Genomic DNA, 17,421 nt, shown 5'->3' on the forward strand with positions numbered 1-17,421 from the left:
GATGGAGAGGCAGGCAGAGAGAGAGATAGAGGGAAGCAGGCTCCCCGCTGAGCAGAGAGCCCGATGCGGGACTCAGTCCCAGGACCCTGAGATCATGACCTGAGCCGAAGGCAGCGGCTTAACCCACTGAGCCACCCAGGTGCCCCATGCATTTCCTATTTTAAAACAAAATAAGAATGGAATATTTTTTAAACACTGATATTTGAGATAAGACTCGAGGAATAAAAAGACCTTCAGTCTTATATATAATATTACAAAAACAACTTCATAAGGTTCTGCTCTTCAAATCAACCCTCTTGCAGATAGCAACTATAAACTTTAGACAAAATATTTTTTAAGACCTACCTGAATACACTGCAGAACAACTAAAAGCAGTCTGAAACTGGAAGGAGAATCTAGGAGTTGGAATTTGGGAAAAAGGGAACTGTAACTGGGTAGGATTCCTGTTTTGTTTTATTTTTAATATCTTTTAGCCAGAAAGCACAGTCTGATCACCCCACATAGGGTGAATAAACCTGGAATTAAAAGGCTGTCTTACTAGGTTGAAGAACTGGAAAACAGGGTTTAGGGAAACTATAGAATCTGAAAAATAATCACACTGCATGGTATCTGCCCTTAGCAGCTCATTCCTGCTGGGTGTTCAAAGGACAGTGCAATAGAAACTCAGTATCTGGCATCGTTGGTTTTCTTGGCTTCATGCATGTTAAACCTGGTATTTTTATTGAAACAGTATTCTTAACGGTTTTTCATACTGCTCATCTTGAGATAATTTTCAAGAGGAAGTAATGCTTCTCCTTTTCTAGGGTGTTTGAAATTTAGAACCAGGCAGATCCACACTCAGACCCTAAACAGGGCCCTGAAGTAAAGACATTGGATCCCAAAGATTACAGGTAGGGAGTTCTTAAAGTATGTCCATATTCAAATGGAGATGCAAGAAACCCAGCTGAAAGAACTCTGGAGTGACAGTGACAACTGTGAATTGATCAAGTTCTTTTTAAAAGGGCTGTTTTGAAGATTATGATTCTAACTTTGGAGGAACTATGGTGATGAGCAGTGACTGGCAGTGGAAGGAATCACATGTAAAAACTCCTTAAATAAAAATGTATTGGCTTAAAAAAAAAAAAAGAATCTGAAAAATAAGTAAGAATATTCAGAATATCCAGGAGGAAACAGAGAGGGGGGAGCTCCAGATTCTGCTTATAAATTCTGCCCAAATCTCTAACTGACCTCTGAACTATAAATGCATGGAGTGAAGTCTAAGAAGCATGTCTGAGACTAAAATAACTAAGCAGAGATTTCCACTGCTGTCTTTCCTAGGAGATATAGTTTTCAGTTTTAGTCCAGCTAAATTAATTATATGCTAACGCCACTCTTGGTGGGAATAAAACAGAATGAAGAGTTGCTACAGTGTATTATTTAAAATGTCCAGGAAACAACCAAAATTACTAGACATATGAAGAAACAGGAAAACATGGCTCATACTAAAGAAACAGGAAAACATGGCTCATACTAACCAAAAAGGCAAACAATGGAGATTGACTAAAATAACCCAGATGTCAGAGTTGGCAGACAAGGATTTTAAAGTTTTATGCATAGTGTGGTAAAAAAAAAATGTACTCATAATGAGCCAAAATTAGGAAATATCAGCAAAATAAAATCTATGAAAAATAATAGGATAAAAACTGTGAAACTCTGTGAAGTGTGTAAACCTGGTGATTCACAGACCTGTACCCCTGGGGATAAAAATATATGTTTATAAAAAATAAAAAATTAAAAAAAAAATAATAAAAAATAAATTAGCCAATAAACATATGAAAAAAAAAACTGTGAAACTAAAAAAGTACAATATCTGAAATAAAAATCACTGGATAGAGTTAACAGCAGACTGTAAATGACTAAAGGTAAAATAAATATCCTTGAAGATGGATCACTATGATAATCCAATCTGATGACTAGCAAGAAGGAATGAGAAAGAATAAACAGCTCTGAGACCTGCGGAAAAATATCAAATGGTCCAACATACATATAAATAAAGTCCCCAAAAAAGAGAAAAGTAAAAGAACAGGATAGGAAAAACTATTTGAAGAAATAAAGATTAAAAAATTCCTCAAATTTGGTGAAAGATATTAAAGAAGATTCTGGGAACTCAGCAACCCCAAGCAGAATAAATGCAAAGGAAAATGCTAAAAATCAAAGATAAAGATAAAATCTTGAAAGCAACCAAAGGAAATAATTCATTACATACAGGGGGAAAAGAATATGAAACATTCAGGATGTCTCATCAGAAACTGGAGCAAGTTTGTGAAATGACTTCATAACACTAAAAGGGGAAAAAAAACTATCAACCCATTATTCCATTTTCATGATAATATCCTTCAAAAATGAAAGTAAACAGAGGAATAAAGAACTAGAATGACAACAGAAGACAAATAGTAAAATGGTAGATATAAATCACCCATATTAATAATCACATCAGCTTTAAATGTACTAAACACTATAATTAAAAGACAGAGATTGTCAGAATGAACAAAGGGGTAAGACCTGCCTATTTGCTATGTACCAGATACATACTTTATCTTTTTTTAAGATTTTATTTATTTATTTGACAGACAGAGATCACAAGTAGACAGAGAGACAGGCAGAGAGAGATGGAGAAGCAGGCTCCCTGCTGAGCAGAGAGCCCATTGCGGGGCTCGATCCGAGAACTCCGGGATCATGACCTGAGCTGAAGGCAGAAGTTTTAACCCATTGAGCCACCCAGGAGCCCCCAGATACATACTTTAAATGTAAAAGCACAAGTTGAAAGTGAATGAATTTAAAAAATATATACAATTCAGCCAAAATGCATAAGAAGGTTGGAGATCAGATAAAATAGACTTTATGACAAAGAGTACTCAGAGTTAAAGAGGAACATTTCCAAAGGATAAATGGCCAATTTACTCAGAAGATATCACAACCATAAATGTATATGGATATATTAGCAGAACTTCAAAATGTATGCAGCAAAAATTGATAGAATTAAAGGGAAAATAGACAAATTCACAATCACAGTTAGAGATATTAATACTCCTCTTTCAGCAATTGAGAGAAACAGACAAAAATATTGGTAAGGATAGAAAATCTGTACATTACTAACAATCACTTTGACCCTACTGACATTTTTAGAACACTACACACAACAACTGCAGAATGCACATTCTTTCCAAGGATAAATACTTTAACAAGATATACCAATTCATGGCCACAAAGCAATTATCAATAAATTTAAAAGAAATGAAATAAAACATTCACACACAACTTACCAACACTGAATAACAAAGTAACAGAAAAACTGAACAGACCAATAAAAAGTTTGGAGATTGAATAAGTAATCATAAACCTCCTGATAACGAAAAGCCCAGGATCAGATTACTTCACAGGTGAATTCCAACAAGAATTTAAAAAATAATTAATACCAATTCTTCTCAAACTCTTTCAAAAAGACTGAAGAGGACGGAACACTTCCAAACTCGTTTTATAAGGTCAGCATTACCCTGATACCAAGCTAGACAAGAATACTACAGAAAAGAAAATTTCAGGCCAGTATCCCTGATGAATGTAAATGCTTAAATCCTCAACAATTACGTGAGGTGATGGATGTATTAATTATTTTGATCTTGGTAATCATTCCGTAATATATATGTATATCAAATTGTCATATTATACACTTTAAATATATACAATTGTATCTGCCAATTAGTCCCAATTGTTCCTCAATAAAGTTTTTTTTAAGATAAATGACATAATCTTATAAAAATTTAAAAAGAGAGATAAAGAAAAAAATTCAGCCAACCCCACAAGGGTCTAAGCTCCAACAGTAACCGTAACATTATCCATATCAACCATATCAACTACGGTGAGGAGCTGCCATGAACCTATTACATGGGAGAAAAGGAATCAGGAGGTGTTTGCCAAGCCAGTTGCTGGACAAAACCTCTTCTGCTAAGAGAAGAGAGACTAATGTGGTCTAACCATACTGTAATTATATTCTATGAACTGTGCCCATGAACTGTACCTTATGAGATAAGTCATAAAGAGCTTTCTTTCCTCTTCAAAATGTATTGAAAATAATCTCCTAAAGGTATCCAAGCAATGACCTTTAAAGTCACCATTAGTTTAGTCCAGGGTAATATCATCCCTACCACTGCATGATCTGCTACCTTCAGACTAATCCACACCATACCTGAGTAGTGTTGAAAAGGCAGAACATGTAGCTGAAGATATTCCTGACGTCATCATTACCAATCAGCATAAAGTATGCCAGAATCCAGGTAACTCCAAAAACAACTGTAATAGATAACGTACTAAGAATCTTCTTTAGGAATGAAACCTTTTTTGTGCTAGGTAAGAGAAAGCAAGAAATAAAACATGGTTTTATTTATTAATATCATTTTACTTATTAATATGTGTTACCCTCTAATTGTGAATATTCAGATGGCCATATATACTATTTAACAATATTATGCATTAGGTAGAAAACCATGTTAGACCTACAACTGGGTAAAATCTGATTTAGCAAGCTTCATTAAGGAATACAGTGATACTTGCTTAAAAGCTCAGGCATAAACAGTCCTTTACATTCTACTGCAAGCAAGTACCACACACACACACACACACACACACACACACGCACAAATCAATGTTTTCTTTGGAAAGGAATTTTTTCTTGGTGATCAGTCAGTGAGAACTCCTTTTCTGGGCATCTGGGACCTTGCCATGTTGTAGGTTGATATGAGAATGAAAGGTTATTAAGATATAGAAATGTAGGAATCTGAACTCAGCCACATGACTTACCAATGGGATCTTAGCAATTATTGGCACAAGCAGAAGCTTGAAAGCATTTTTCTCAGTAGAGCTGGCCTTTTTTTATTGTTCTTTGGCACCCTGACACCACTATATTGAGAAGCCTGTACTGGCCTTATTGTTGATGAAAGACTACACAGAACAGAGATTAGCTTTCCCAAATGAGCAGCTTCTACTCAAAATCAATCACCCAACCACCACCAGACACAAAAATAAGTCATCTAAGACCGTCCATCCATAATCAAGTCTGTGAAGAAAAGAACAAGTACCTGACCAACACTCACACTTACAGCAAATAATAAATATTTGTCACTTTGAGCCAGTAAGTTCTGGGGTGGTTTACTATGCAACAAAAGCTAATTGATACATGAAAGATAATTTGTTAAACAATTAACTTGTAACCTGCTTTTTACTGTGACTAAGCCAATTTAAGAACCACGAACCGTCAGCCAAAATCTAGAAATACAAATCTGTTGCTGTCTGTGGCCAAAATGATACTGTTTTGTATAAAGGAAATATAACTTACTCTGCAATTAGGCTAAGAAGATTTTACCAAGATGCTTCTGCACTGCTAATAAAACAAAGGTTTGAATGATTATCAGTGATAGTCTTTTCCCCCACATTTTCCCTCAATATGGATTACCGTTCATATCGGAAAGATGATACTCACTCTTGATCAGTAAAGCACACAGTTAAGATGATATTCCCACTAATGTCAGTTGTTTTCACCCAACTGCTCATACCAAATGAATCCACTTGGTGACCAACAAAGCTCACAGATGTGCTTATAATAAATGTACTGGGAGTAAATGGAGTCTTATAAAATTAAACCTGGATTCATGGCCTCATTAACACCGTGTTCTAACCAATTGTGATGTTGAAGGTATGGATAAGGAGAGTATACCTGTTTAATAGTTTCTGTTCTTTACCTCTCCATGGAAAGCTTTTTATTTACCAGGTACAACAATGAAAAGGCTTATTGAGGTCAGGAAGGTTATAGTAAGAAGAACACATGGGAACTGATAGACCAGAGTACACATGTCCCACCTGAGGATATGTGGACACAAAGTTGCCAGATGTTCCAATTTTTTCAAGAGAAAATATAATTTTTAAATCTCCCAATTTTTATGTTTTAAACTAATTTTAAAAAGTAAAGCCACTATCAGATTCAAGAAACACATGCAGGGGCACCTGGGTGGCTCAGTGGGTTAAAGCCTCTGCCTTAGGCTCAGGTCATAATCCCAGGGTCCTGGGATCGAGCCCCACATCGGGCTCTCTGCTCTGCAGGGAACCTGCTTTCTCCCCTCTCTCTGCCTGCCTCTCTGCCTACTTGTGATTTCTCTCTCTCTGTCAAATAAATAAAATCTTTAAAAAGAAAAGAAAAGAAAAGAAAAGAAACACTTGCAAAATATAACCTGAAGCTACTAGTTTGTAAAATGAAATGCAGTTACCAGCATCTTCTCACAATCTTCTCATTTCCTTAATGATTCAAATCTGATTTCTTGCATATTTGGGATTGGGGGAGAAATTTTCTTTTTTTGAAGTCTTTGGATTTAGTTTTTAGTTGGGCTTATACAGCACTGAAGAGTGTTAATGCAGTTCCATATTATTGGAAGATGAGAAGATTTACTTTCTGAGACAAAATTTAAAAGAAAATCCACCCTGCAAACCACATATCCTTGTCATTGTCCCAGAAGTCTGAAGACTCTTTTAGAATCTGTGGATGCATTGTGGTGGTATATTATGTACTGTATGAGGAATGCCTGAGAGCCTCCCACTAATGGGTAATCTTACCTTGTCAGATTCTGGTTAGTCTTCCATATCACTTTGACTATAATGATAATAAATATAACAATATTGTTGATGAGGATAATGGTGACAGGCATCATGAATGACCACAACAATGAGCTTGTTATAAGACTGTCGTTTCCTGAAACTGCTAGCCAGCAGCTATGAGGAGAAAAAAATGATTTTAGTAGATTAAAAAAGTTATACATACTGATTCTCTGGGCTATTAACGTTACTGAGAGAACTGCTAAAACCCAATAGCTCTTTGCATTCTATATATTTGAAATGACTTTCAAGAATTCATCCACTAGGGAAAAAAAAAAAAAAAGAAATACTTAGTTCTACCATATTTCCTGATATATGGGCTAGTGAAAAGAAAATACTTTTAAATCAGGCAGTCCCAAATGTAAATGTCATTCTGTCACTCACTAGGTGTCTGACTTCAGGCAAGTTACTGTTTTCGCTCATTTGTGAACATGTAGCACATCTAGGTGACTCAAAATTTTAAAGGTACAAGTCATCATAGAGATACCACTCTCCCTGTAACTATCCCTCCGTACGACTATGCCTCGTCACCTAGTTTCTATCACCAGTGCTAATCAATGTCTCTTGTGTATTCCTCTGGATTTAGGTTATACATATGCTAGTGAATATTTTTTTCTGATTTTTAAACAAATAATAACATATTGTACTTTTATCACTTAACAACGTATCTTGAAGATCACTCTAGATGTGATTATAAAGACTATCATTTTTTTCTATATAGCTGAATACTACTCCATTATTTTTTTTGGTTATTTACATAGTCACTTATTCATGGGCATTTTTAAAGTTTAACGCTTAAGAATATTTTAATAGTTATTTAACCTCACTGCATCTGTTTTGAGGTTTTTGTTGTTATTGTTGCAAATGGTTTGGGTGGTATTTTGGATTTTTTTTTTCCTCATCAGTAAAGTATAGTAATCACTTCTTGGCATTGTCACAAGAATGAATTCATCTATTTGGTAAGTATTAACAGGATACATGCTATGTGATGTCTAGTTCTAGATATCAGATATTAGCAGTGAATAACAACAACAACAAAAATCCAAAAATTTCTTCTTTGTGACATGATGCTGTATATAGAAAACCCTAAAGACCTCCATACTGTTTTCCACAGTGACTGCTCCAATTTGCATTCCCACCAACAATGCAAGAGGGTTCTCTTTTCTCTGCATCTTTGCCAATGCTTGTTGTTTCTTGTGTTTTGTTTTAGCCATTCTGACAGGTGTAAGGTGATATCATTGTAGTTTTGATTTCTATTTCCCTGATGATGAGTGATGTTGAACATCTTTTCAAAGTATCTATTTGCTATCTGGATGTCTTCTTTGGAAAAATGTCTATTCATGTCTTCTGCCCATTATTTAATTATCTATCTTGAGTTTTGGAATTATTAGTCTTGCTAGATGCAGGGATAATAGAAGAGCACATGTAAAAGTAAGAAATCGGCTTAGGAGTTTATTACAATAATCTGGTGGCTTGGGTGAGAAGAGGAAATGTTGGGAAAGAGTCTGATTCCACATATATGCAAAAGTAAAGCAATGGATTTATTTCTAGGTTAGATGTGAGATGAAGGAAGATTAAGGCTGATTCCAAATCCTTTGACCTGAGTACTGGGAAGGACAGAACTACCATTAACTGAAATAGGAAACATGATAAGAAGAGCAAGTTTGGGAGGGAAGACCACAAGATGTCCCATTAGACACCCCAGTGCCAGTATCAGGCAAGCATTTGGGTATTAACAAAATGACATGAGAAGCCCTGGCATGTATTTGGCATTCAATTAATGTATGTTTTCTTTCCTTGCAGGTATAACAGTATTATTATACACATCAAAGGATTTCTACATTGTCTTGTATTGGAATGTTGTTACAATTTAAATTATTTGAAATCATATTTCTAATCTGAATGACCTAGAAGAAAACCGGGAAGTTCAAATCTCTATAATGAAATAAAAAGTAAAAAGGAATGCCTATACTCTATTAACAGACAGAATAGGTGTATCCTTAAATAAAATGGTGAGAGCTAGTGAGTTTATCTTCAGGACTTCTGGCATTCTTTTCATTGCTAACTGGAGAACAACCTTCCTGTCATTCTCCATTCTGCCATCTCCTACACAGAAGAAATGGGAGGGCACTTGATGAGAATTTAAAGAAATCCTTCTGAGAAGTACTTTCAGAACTCTAGAAGCTTCTTTGGTGACTAAATAAGTCACCATCAGAAGTTTCAAATGAAGAAGATGAACACATTTCTTATCTATGCAGCTTATTTTCTTCCTCTATCTTTTCTTCCTCCTTTAAGCCTTCTAAGCGGCATAGTAACTTCCCTTATTGTCATCACCTTGTGTATCCCCTAACATTTAACAGTGTACTCAGGAAAGAATCTGCTCTCAGTTATTCACAGTTCAGTGTGAATATATTTAACATGGTAAGCTTCTTTCTCCTGAAGTCTTTTTATAGGAGTAGATCTAGCTTTGTCCCAAAGTTAAGGTAGGAAATCAGTGATGCAATTTGAACGAACTACCTTTCCTGTGAGATGCATCTTACTCCTGATCTGTAATTGTGGCATTAAATTTTTTAATTTTATTAAAAGATATTTAACCATAATTAAACATAAAAAGTACTACTTGGAGTACTTGGCTCCTAAAATTGGTAGATAGTCTCCTACTCTTAAGTTGGGCCTGATCAACCTTGAAAATAGGTATGCACCCTAACACCACAATCTTCCCTTGGCTGTACTGGCACATTTCCAAGAGTTTTGTTTTGTTTTGTTTTGTTTTAGTTGCTTTTAGACTTAAGGTGAAATCCAAGGGGTAAGAATGGTTGAGAGGGGAGGATAAATTATAGAGCAGTTGTCATTTGGTAGCAGAAATACACATAAAGTGGTTCCTGGGTATCTCAGTTGGTTAAGCCTCTGCATCCGGCTCAGGTCATGATCCCAGGGTCCTGAGATGGAGGCCTACATCAGGCTCCTTGCTCAGCTGGAAGCCTGCTCCTCCCTCTAACTGCCTCTCTCCAGCTTGTGCTCTCGCTCCCTCTCTTTCTCTCTCTCTGACAAGCAAATAAAATCTTTAAAAAAAAAAAAAAAGTAATACCCATAAAGAGTTCCAACTCAGATTTCTTTTTTCTTTTTTAAGACTTTTATTTATTTATCTGAGAAACAGGGAGAGAGAGAGAGCATAAGGAGGTGGGAAGAGCAGAGGGAGGGGGAGAAACAGACTCCTCACTGAGCAGGAAGCCCAATGTGGGGCTCGATCTCAGGACTCTGAGATCATGACCTGAGCCAAAGGCAGACCCTTAACCCACTGAGCCACCCAGGCACCCCTCAGCTCAAATTTCTTTTCTCCTACCTCACAGAAAAAGCAAACACCATGCAGTTGGGTATTTCCAATAGTAACAACTATTCACACTATAATCTCAGGGAGAATTTTTTTTATGTGTGATAAATCATCATAAAACATTCATTCTAATCATATCAACACAAAACCAGTCATAAGTACAGATAGTGCTCTTCAAATTATAAAACATCTTCATACTTTCTTGACCCCTAACTGTGATCTCAGAGTAGACATTACTTCATTGTTATTCCTATTTCCTAGATAAGAAAACTAAGATAAAGGGTTACTAAGGAGCACACATATTGTGTCCTATGATTTTTAGCCTTAATAAAAGAAGACAAATCTAACAAAGTTTAGGTTATAAATTTAGAAGGTAATAACTAGCTTTATAAAAGGATTTTTCATAGGAAACTTTCATGTCACTACATTTAAAATATAATGTATTGTTTAAGAATTTGAAATGCTCACTTATGATACTTATAAAGTGGGACACATACATACAGTGACACTTGGACTCAATCACTGAACAGTTACACTCTTATATCAAATGAATGGACATTTAAAAATATATATATAAACTCACATTTCTTCTTGTCGGTAATTTAACTCCCATTGTGAATCGCTCTGAGAAAAAATAATTCCCACTGTTACAACCACTACTATAGCCGGGACACCTATGTGGTAAAAGAGAGCCATTGAATTAATAATTTACTCAAGACTGGAATTAATTATAGAAGAACATTAATGAGTTACACATCTGACCCTTTTCAAGACTGTACTCTTCTTCCACTGCAGCCAACATACCTAATGATCTATAGATGTGGGTCGATGGAGGACATAATTTTTCGGTAAATGCTGGCCTCTTTCTTTTTCTTTTGGCTGTACCTACTAGTCTTAAACATTTCTGATTTCTTTGTAACTCTTACCACAATTTCCATTCTTAAACTGCCTAATTCCTCTTTCCCTTGAATAAATTTAAATTAGATATCATTCACACAATTCTTTGCTGGAACCCAATAAATTTTTCAAATTATTTTTGTTAGAATCACTCTTGATGTTCTCGAAACTTTTTTTTTAAGTAGCTAGAAAGTTAATCATATATGGTCTAAATTTCAAATGAAACTAACAGAGATGTGATCGGAAATTAACATCTCAAGGTTAGTTTGTCCTAGCTGTGACTAGGACAGCTGCCTGATCACATCTTCCTCCTTCCCAGGAGTGTAAGCAACCAGGCAGAAGGCGCACTCCTAGTGACTGCTCGATTTCCATCTCCCCTTGTGCCATTAGGTTGTTAAAATTAGGTTATTTCAACAAAATTAAATTTCTGAGTAAGCGGAAAGGCAAATGCTTACCCCATCCAATTAAAGAGATGAACAGAATGAAACGTTGAGGAAGAGGCCTCATGGTCCTAATGAGAAGGAAATAGAGCTGGGCAGCACTGAGGCCAGTCCAGCTAAACGTCACCAACAGGAAATAGTGCAGCAACGCAGCAACCACAGTGCACTTGGGATTCGGGTCGTACACAGTGTCTTGGGGCAGTATTTCATTTCTGTTAGAGTCAGGCTTATTGGTGTCACTATCACTTTTCTTTAAGTTCTTATTGGAGTTTTCAATTCCAAACACAAAGAGGAGGTTAAAAATCAACATGGATACACACAGACTGACCAACACCCAGGTTACTGAAGTTTTTCTGACGTTCCTGAAAACAAAGAAGTATATATGATTAAACAAATAAAACACACGCAAAAAATAAACTCTAGTGAAACTGTGAGAGAACACAGAAATATTATAATCCAGTGGAAATCCAACTCTTAACCCAGTGGTCCAGCTCTTAAGTCTACCTTCCCGAGTACACCAGAAGAGCTCGCTATTGTCGCATTTCCACAAAGAGGTGAGTTAGAGAAAACAGGTTGATATATCTTTCTGTCAAACTATGTTGTAATCAAAGGTGACAGCTAGTTTTCAGAGAGGACCCCCACAGAATGCTTCTTTCAGGTATCCATACCCTGTGTAGCCCCTTCTGGGGCCAGCCTGTGACTTGCTCTAACTAATGAAATGCACCAGAAGGCCTGGCCTGTGAACTATTCACCAGATAAAGCACTACTGGGGCCAGTGATATTTTAACAACCCACAGAAAAGTTTTAACTCCTTTTAAAACCAGAAGGGAATTGGGTGCCTGGGTGGCTCAGTTGGTTAGGCAACTGCCTCTTGTTCAGGTCATGATCCCAGAGTCCCAGAATCAATTCCTGTGTTGGGCTCCCAGCTCCATGGGGAGTCTGCTTCTCTCTCTGATCTTCTCTCCTCTCATGCTTGCTCTCAAATAAATAAAGAAAATCTTAAAAAAAGAAAAAAAAAAGAAGGGGAAAGAATTAACTTTTATCGGTCAAAGTACAAATAGGAGCATATATTAATATGTTCACCTTTATACCAGTACAGTTGTAAAACACAAGTTTTAAAACTTTCAAAGTTTTTAAATCATTTTTTAATAGAGGAAGGATCCCATAAAGTCACTTTTCCCATGAAAGTATTAAAAAGCTTTCCCCTTCGTTCTCCTGGGAGTTCTGAGCCACCAGGTAAAACATTTAGTTAACCTGCTAAAGAAACCACATAGGAATCCTCTGGGATGATATGGAGATGGAGAAAGACCCAGATGTTCCAGCTCCAAGATGAGCCCCAGTGGGTCCAACTCTACCCACCACTTGATTGAAGTCTCACAGGAGACCCACAAGAGACCAACAGAAGAACCATACAGCTGAGCCCAGTGAAGCCAAAGAATCATTAGAGATAAGAAATAAATGTTTTAAGCCACTAACTTTTCGGACAGTTTCTTCTACCACAATAGACAATAGGTTCTCCTCTAGATTCACAAACATATACAAAGGCTATATATAGAAAGGCTCTAAATGGATTTTTTACATTTAAAAATAGGAAACTATTGCATATTAGTAGATGAATCCATGTTCAAAGGTAGAGAAAGTCTCTTGCATTTTAAGAACTATTTTAGATTTTAAAAAATCCAAGTATGGATTTTAAAACAATAAAGTCAAATATAATTTTAGACTACCTTTATAAGTTTAAAACAAAATGGTATAATATTTAGCTTACATTACATTTAAAGAGTAAGGCTTCCATAAACATTTTAAATTAAGTAAAAATATTTAAAATTTGTGTCATGGTCTATTGCTGCTACTAAAGATATTTTGAGAAGACTAATGATTACTATTTCTCTGAAAGGCTTACACTCAACAAAATTTCACATGTGTCTTCTGTAAGACATTTCATAACCATTTTTCCATGGATTACCTCCCAAGGATTGGTATCTTGAGGACCATAATTTAGGAAATAACTTGTTAATAATAAAATGGTCAAGATGTTGTGAATGAGCTAGTTAATATAAAACATGCTTGATCACTGTTCCTTCATTTGAAAAGGTAATTTCTCGGTATGGAACCATGTGCTCCTTAAAGCTTTGTGGGTCTTTTTCTTCTCATCTTTAGCTAAGATATTTGCTAGAAAAGAACAGCATTTTCTCACTTTGTCTGTAAGCTGGCATTATTTGCCAGTAGTCTTTAGAAGGCAGTGCAAGAGAGAAAGAGAGAATGTGTGTGATTGTGTGCTCCTCACAAGTGTGTTCTCTGGTGGCCCACATGTGTATTTCCAGATTAGCAGAGAATTCAAGGTTGCCCTAAATAAGGTTGATCTCAAATGTGAAGTCTCATATTCTCTTTACTGTGCATGTATTGTTTTCCTTAGTGGGTAAAGGCAAATATACCCTGAAGTCCCCTCTACTGACATATTACAATTCTCCGTATACTATGCTATACAGTCATATATTAACAAAAGCTATAGAATCTCCATTCAGTACCACCCAAGCCCTTCTAGGTTTTTCAGACTACAAGTCCTCTCGAAATAACTATTTCCCTAAATTTATTACTGTGCCTAAAATCCTATTGTTTTCAAGTATCCATTTTTAATTCTAGAATCTGATGAATAAATCTGTTTGCTAATTACATATCCTTTATGATTTTATAACATTCCATCATGAAACTTCTCAGTCTTTAGGAAGATGCATAAAAAGCATATATTTAATCCATAAAAATTGTATGAACTCTGTTCATTCTCTAGATGCTTTAGTTGAGATTTTCAGGATAATTCAAAATTTCATTCAGTCTCTAGAAAACTTAATAACCAGAACTGAAAAAGGTACTCAAAGGAATCCTTTTATATAAAATGATTTTTTAAATATAAAAACAAAGTTAGTTTTTTCTTATGTCAAACAAATTATAATCCATAGGGAGAACAGGCTATTTTCATATATGCTGGCTCTTTGGTATATTACTATCTTCTGAGAATTAATATTATATTATTTTATATATAACATATATTATAATTTATATATTATGTAATATATTTTATATATTTAAATATATATAAAATTTATTATAACTTATACACATTATATATAAATTTCATATAATTATATGGGACCCTGTCTATGAACAAAGAAAACTATTTGATTCACAATTTAAAAAGCAATGCCATTTTTAAGATTTTTATCTTTGTTTCCTGAGGAGTTTTCAGTGATGTCTACGGCATCAATACTGCTAAGAACCATGTTGATAGAGAATGAAAAAAAATCTGATGATGACTGGAAGGAGGGAAATTTTAGGCAAAGAAACTAATTTTGCAGGTACTGCAAGTCATTCACATGGGATCAAATAATTGTTCAAGAGTGTTTATGACAGATGGACATTGGGGACGGTATGTGCTATGGTAAATGCTGTGAATTGTGTAAAACTGATGAAATATACACCTGTGTCCCTGGAACAAATAATACATTATATGTTAATAAAAAATTTTTTTGGAAAAGTGATTATAATAGAAATACAAATGAAAGGACAGACATAAGAGCCATTTTCTTTTACATGACAGATCTGTAATTACATGGCATGGAGTTTTCCTTCGAGGCACTTACCACTATTTGTAATTATATACTTAATTCTGTATATATTTGTATAACATCAGTCTTCCCCCAGGAATGTAAATACCAGGAGAGATGGAGCTTACTTGTCTCATTCATAATCATGGTGCTTAATTTACACATGGTGCTTGGTCCATAGTTAGCATTCAGTATAAAAACTTAAAATGAATGACAAGAGACTCATTAAGTATGATAGGTAAAGAAGAAGAACCAAATGGAATTCTGGCTCTTTGAACAAAGGGCTGATTCTAAGTATGAGGCAGAGAAAGTGAAAAATGTGCTTGGGTCATCTAGCTGTATCTGAAATAAATAGGCTGATAGGGACATGCCAAAACAACATGAAGAAAGATTCCCTCTGATTACAGTGAAGAGTACACTACTTTACAAAAGAATACAGTGACTAAATGTAGAAAGAATAATAGATAAGAAAAAAATCATCATTTTCAGCCATCAATGTAGTAATATATTCCAGTAAGGACAATTGGTGGACACTGAAACCATTGAGTAAGAGTTGAGGAACAGGGGACGCCTGGGTGGCTCAGTTGGTTAAGCGGCTGCCTTCGGCTCAGGTCATGATCCCAGCGTCTTGGGATCGAGCCCCACATTGGGCTCCTTGCTCGGCAGGGAGCCTGCTTCTCCCTCTGCCTCTGCCTGCCTCTCTGTCTGCCTGTGCTTGCTCGCTCTCTCTCCCTCTATCACTGGCAAATAAAAAAAAAAAAAAAAGGGTTGAGGAACAGGACAGTCACACAATCATAAGGTTTCGTCCCACCGATTATCTATTACTTACAAAAGGAAAAATGTGAACCTTTAGTGTGTAAAAATCCGGTAGACACTACTGTAAACAAGAGACCAAATGTAATAGAACCAATAATGGGACAAACTGACATTGCGTGCTTCTTGCTCTATCACACTGAAAAAGACTTAATGATTTAGTATTCTCATAAAAATATTTAATCTGTATCTAATTATGAGTAACAGACAAAGCCTAAACTTAGAATACTCTATTTTACAACATAACTGACCTGAGCATCTCAAAAGATTTAATGCCCTAAAAGACCAAAATACACAAAAATCAGAGGAATTATTTTAGGCTAAATGAGACTAAAGAGACATGAAAACTGAATAAATTGGAAGAAAAAAACCCAACTATAATGAACATTACTGGGACAACTGGAAAAATTTTAATATGGGATATATATTAACACAGTAATATTAAATTAGTGTTAAAAATTGTAAATTGCTTGAGCTGAATTTCCTGAGTGAGGAATGGTATTATACTATAGAGGAGAATACCCCTGTTCTTAGGAAATACTTGAAGAATTTAGACATGACAGTCATGATGCCTACAACTTACTTTCAAAATTTCAGGACAGAGTAGAAAGACAGATAAAGCAAAATATTAATAATTTAATGAATCTAGGTGAAGGGTATATGATTGTTCAGTGTTCTCTCGACTTTTCTGCCAGTTCTTAATTTTTTAAATAAAACTTCAGGAAAGATTTTTAAACAGCAATGCCTTTAAAATAAAAAAACTCTGAATTTACACACCTGAGAAAACATTTATAAAGGAATTTAGTAGGGAGAAACAATTCTGAAGGAAAGATGAGTTCACCTTGATTCATCTTGAGTTTAAGAAGAAAACCAGGTAGGAATGCACAATAGACCCACTTTGAACTAAATCTGATTTCCCTGTAGTTCCAAAAGACTGTATTCTGATGAGAATATGTGCAGAGGAAATAATATCAGGATAGCAATTTCTCTCATAAGAAGAGCATGCAGCCTTTCTTACCTGGTGACAATCTGAAATATAATTGTGAGAACCAGACCAGTAATGGACAGGGCACATCCAACGCTGGATAATATGTTTAGTGATTCAGGATATTTATAGTTCTTTTTGAAACTCTGGAAAATAAGTTAAGACTTTTATTTATAAATAACCATTCCTGAAATGTCTATGAAAGTCATCATAAAAAGTTACATTGGTCAAAATACCAGATAGTTGCCAGATACATCTTTTTATAAAACTTGAGAAGTTTTAAAAGGAAATAAATGAACCCCTTATCTCTAAGCAGTCTATATGAAGTTGTGTTGAGAACAGTTATCTGTCAGTTAGGGAAAACATGTATACTTCTCCTCAATGTTTAAAATTAAAGTTGTTTGGATTAGATTAAAGTTGGCTGAAGTTATTTCATTTATCCCTTACATTATTTTTAGGTGTAATTATAATCTAAGAGGAAATCTGCATATGTAAGCTAATGCACTAAAAATAAAGTTGCAGAAATATTTTTTAGACACGGAAAGATGTTTATGTGATCCTGTAATATTTTTTTAAAAGGAGATCTCATTTTTGTCTAATGTATCTATGCCAAGTATTTATTCATAGATAAGTATACTGCATGTGAGTATGTACTCTTAGAAATCTGGTGAGGTAATA

The 17,421-nt window shown here is 35.2% G+C and overlaps 1 protein-coding gene and 1 non-coding gene across 2 annotated transcripts in view; one reads left to right on the forward strand and one right to left on the reverse strand.

Annotated features, from left to right (window-relative positions):
* Positions 1–17,421, reverse strand: part of ADGRG7 (adhesion G protein-coupled receptor G7) — a 71,166-nt gene that overhangs the window by 6,380 nt on the left and 47,365 nt on the right. The window contains exons 11-15 of the mRNA XM_059388368.1: positions 16,777–16,889; positions 11,359–11,705; positions 10,590–10,680; positions 6,637–6,792; positions 4,223–4,379 (exon numbers count right to left, since the gene is read on the reverse strand). Of these exons, the coding sequence (XP_059244351.1) occupies positions 4,223–4,379; positions 6,637–6,792; positions 10,590–10,680; positions 11,359–11,705; positions 16,777–16,889 (864 nt within the window). The remainder of the gene's footprint in view (positions 1–4,222; positions 4,380–6,636; positions 6,793–10,589; positions 10,681–11,358; positions 11,706–16,776; positions 16,890–17,421) is intronic.
* On the forward strand, positions 595–732 carry LOC132012743 (small nucleolar RNA SNORA8). The gene has a single exon (XR_009402725.1). It is a non-coding gene; the product is annotated as a small nucleolar RNA SNORA8 (small nucleolar RNA).

Source organism: Mustela nigripes, chromosome 2, assembly GCF_022355385.1.
Source record: "Mustela nigripes isolate SB6536 chromosome 2, MUSNIG.SB6536, whole genome shotgun sequence".
Lineage (NCBI taxonomy): Eukaryota > Metazoa > Chordata > Mammalia > Carnivora > Mustelidae > Mustela > Mustela nigripes.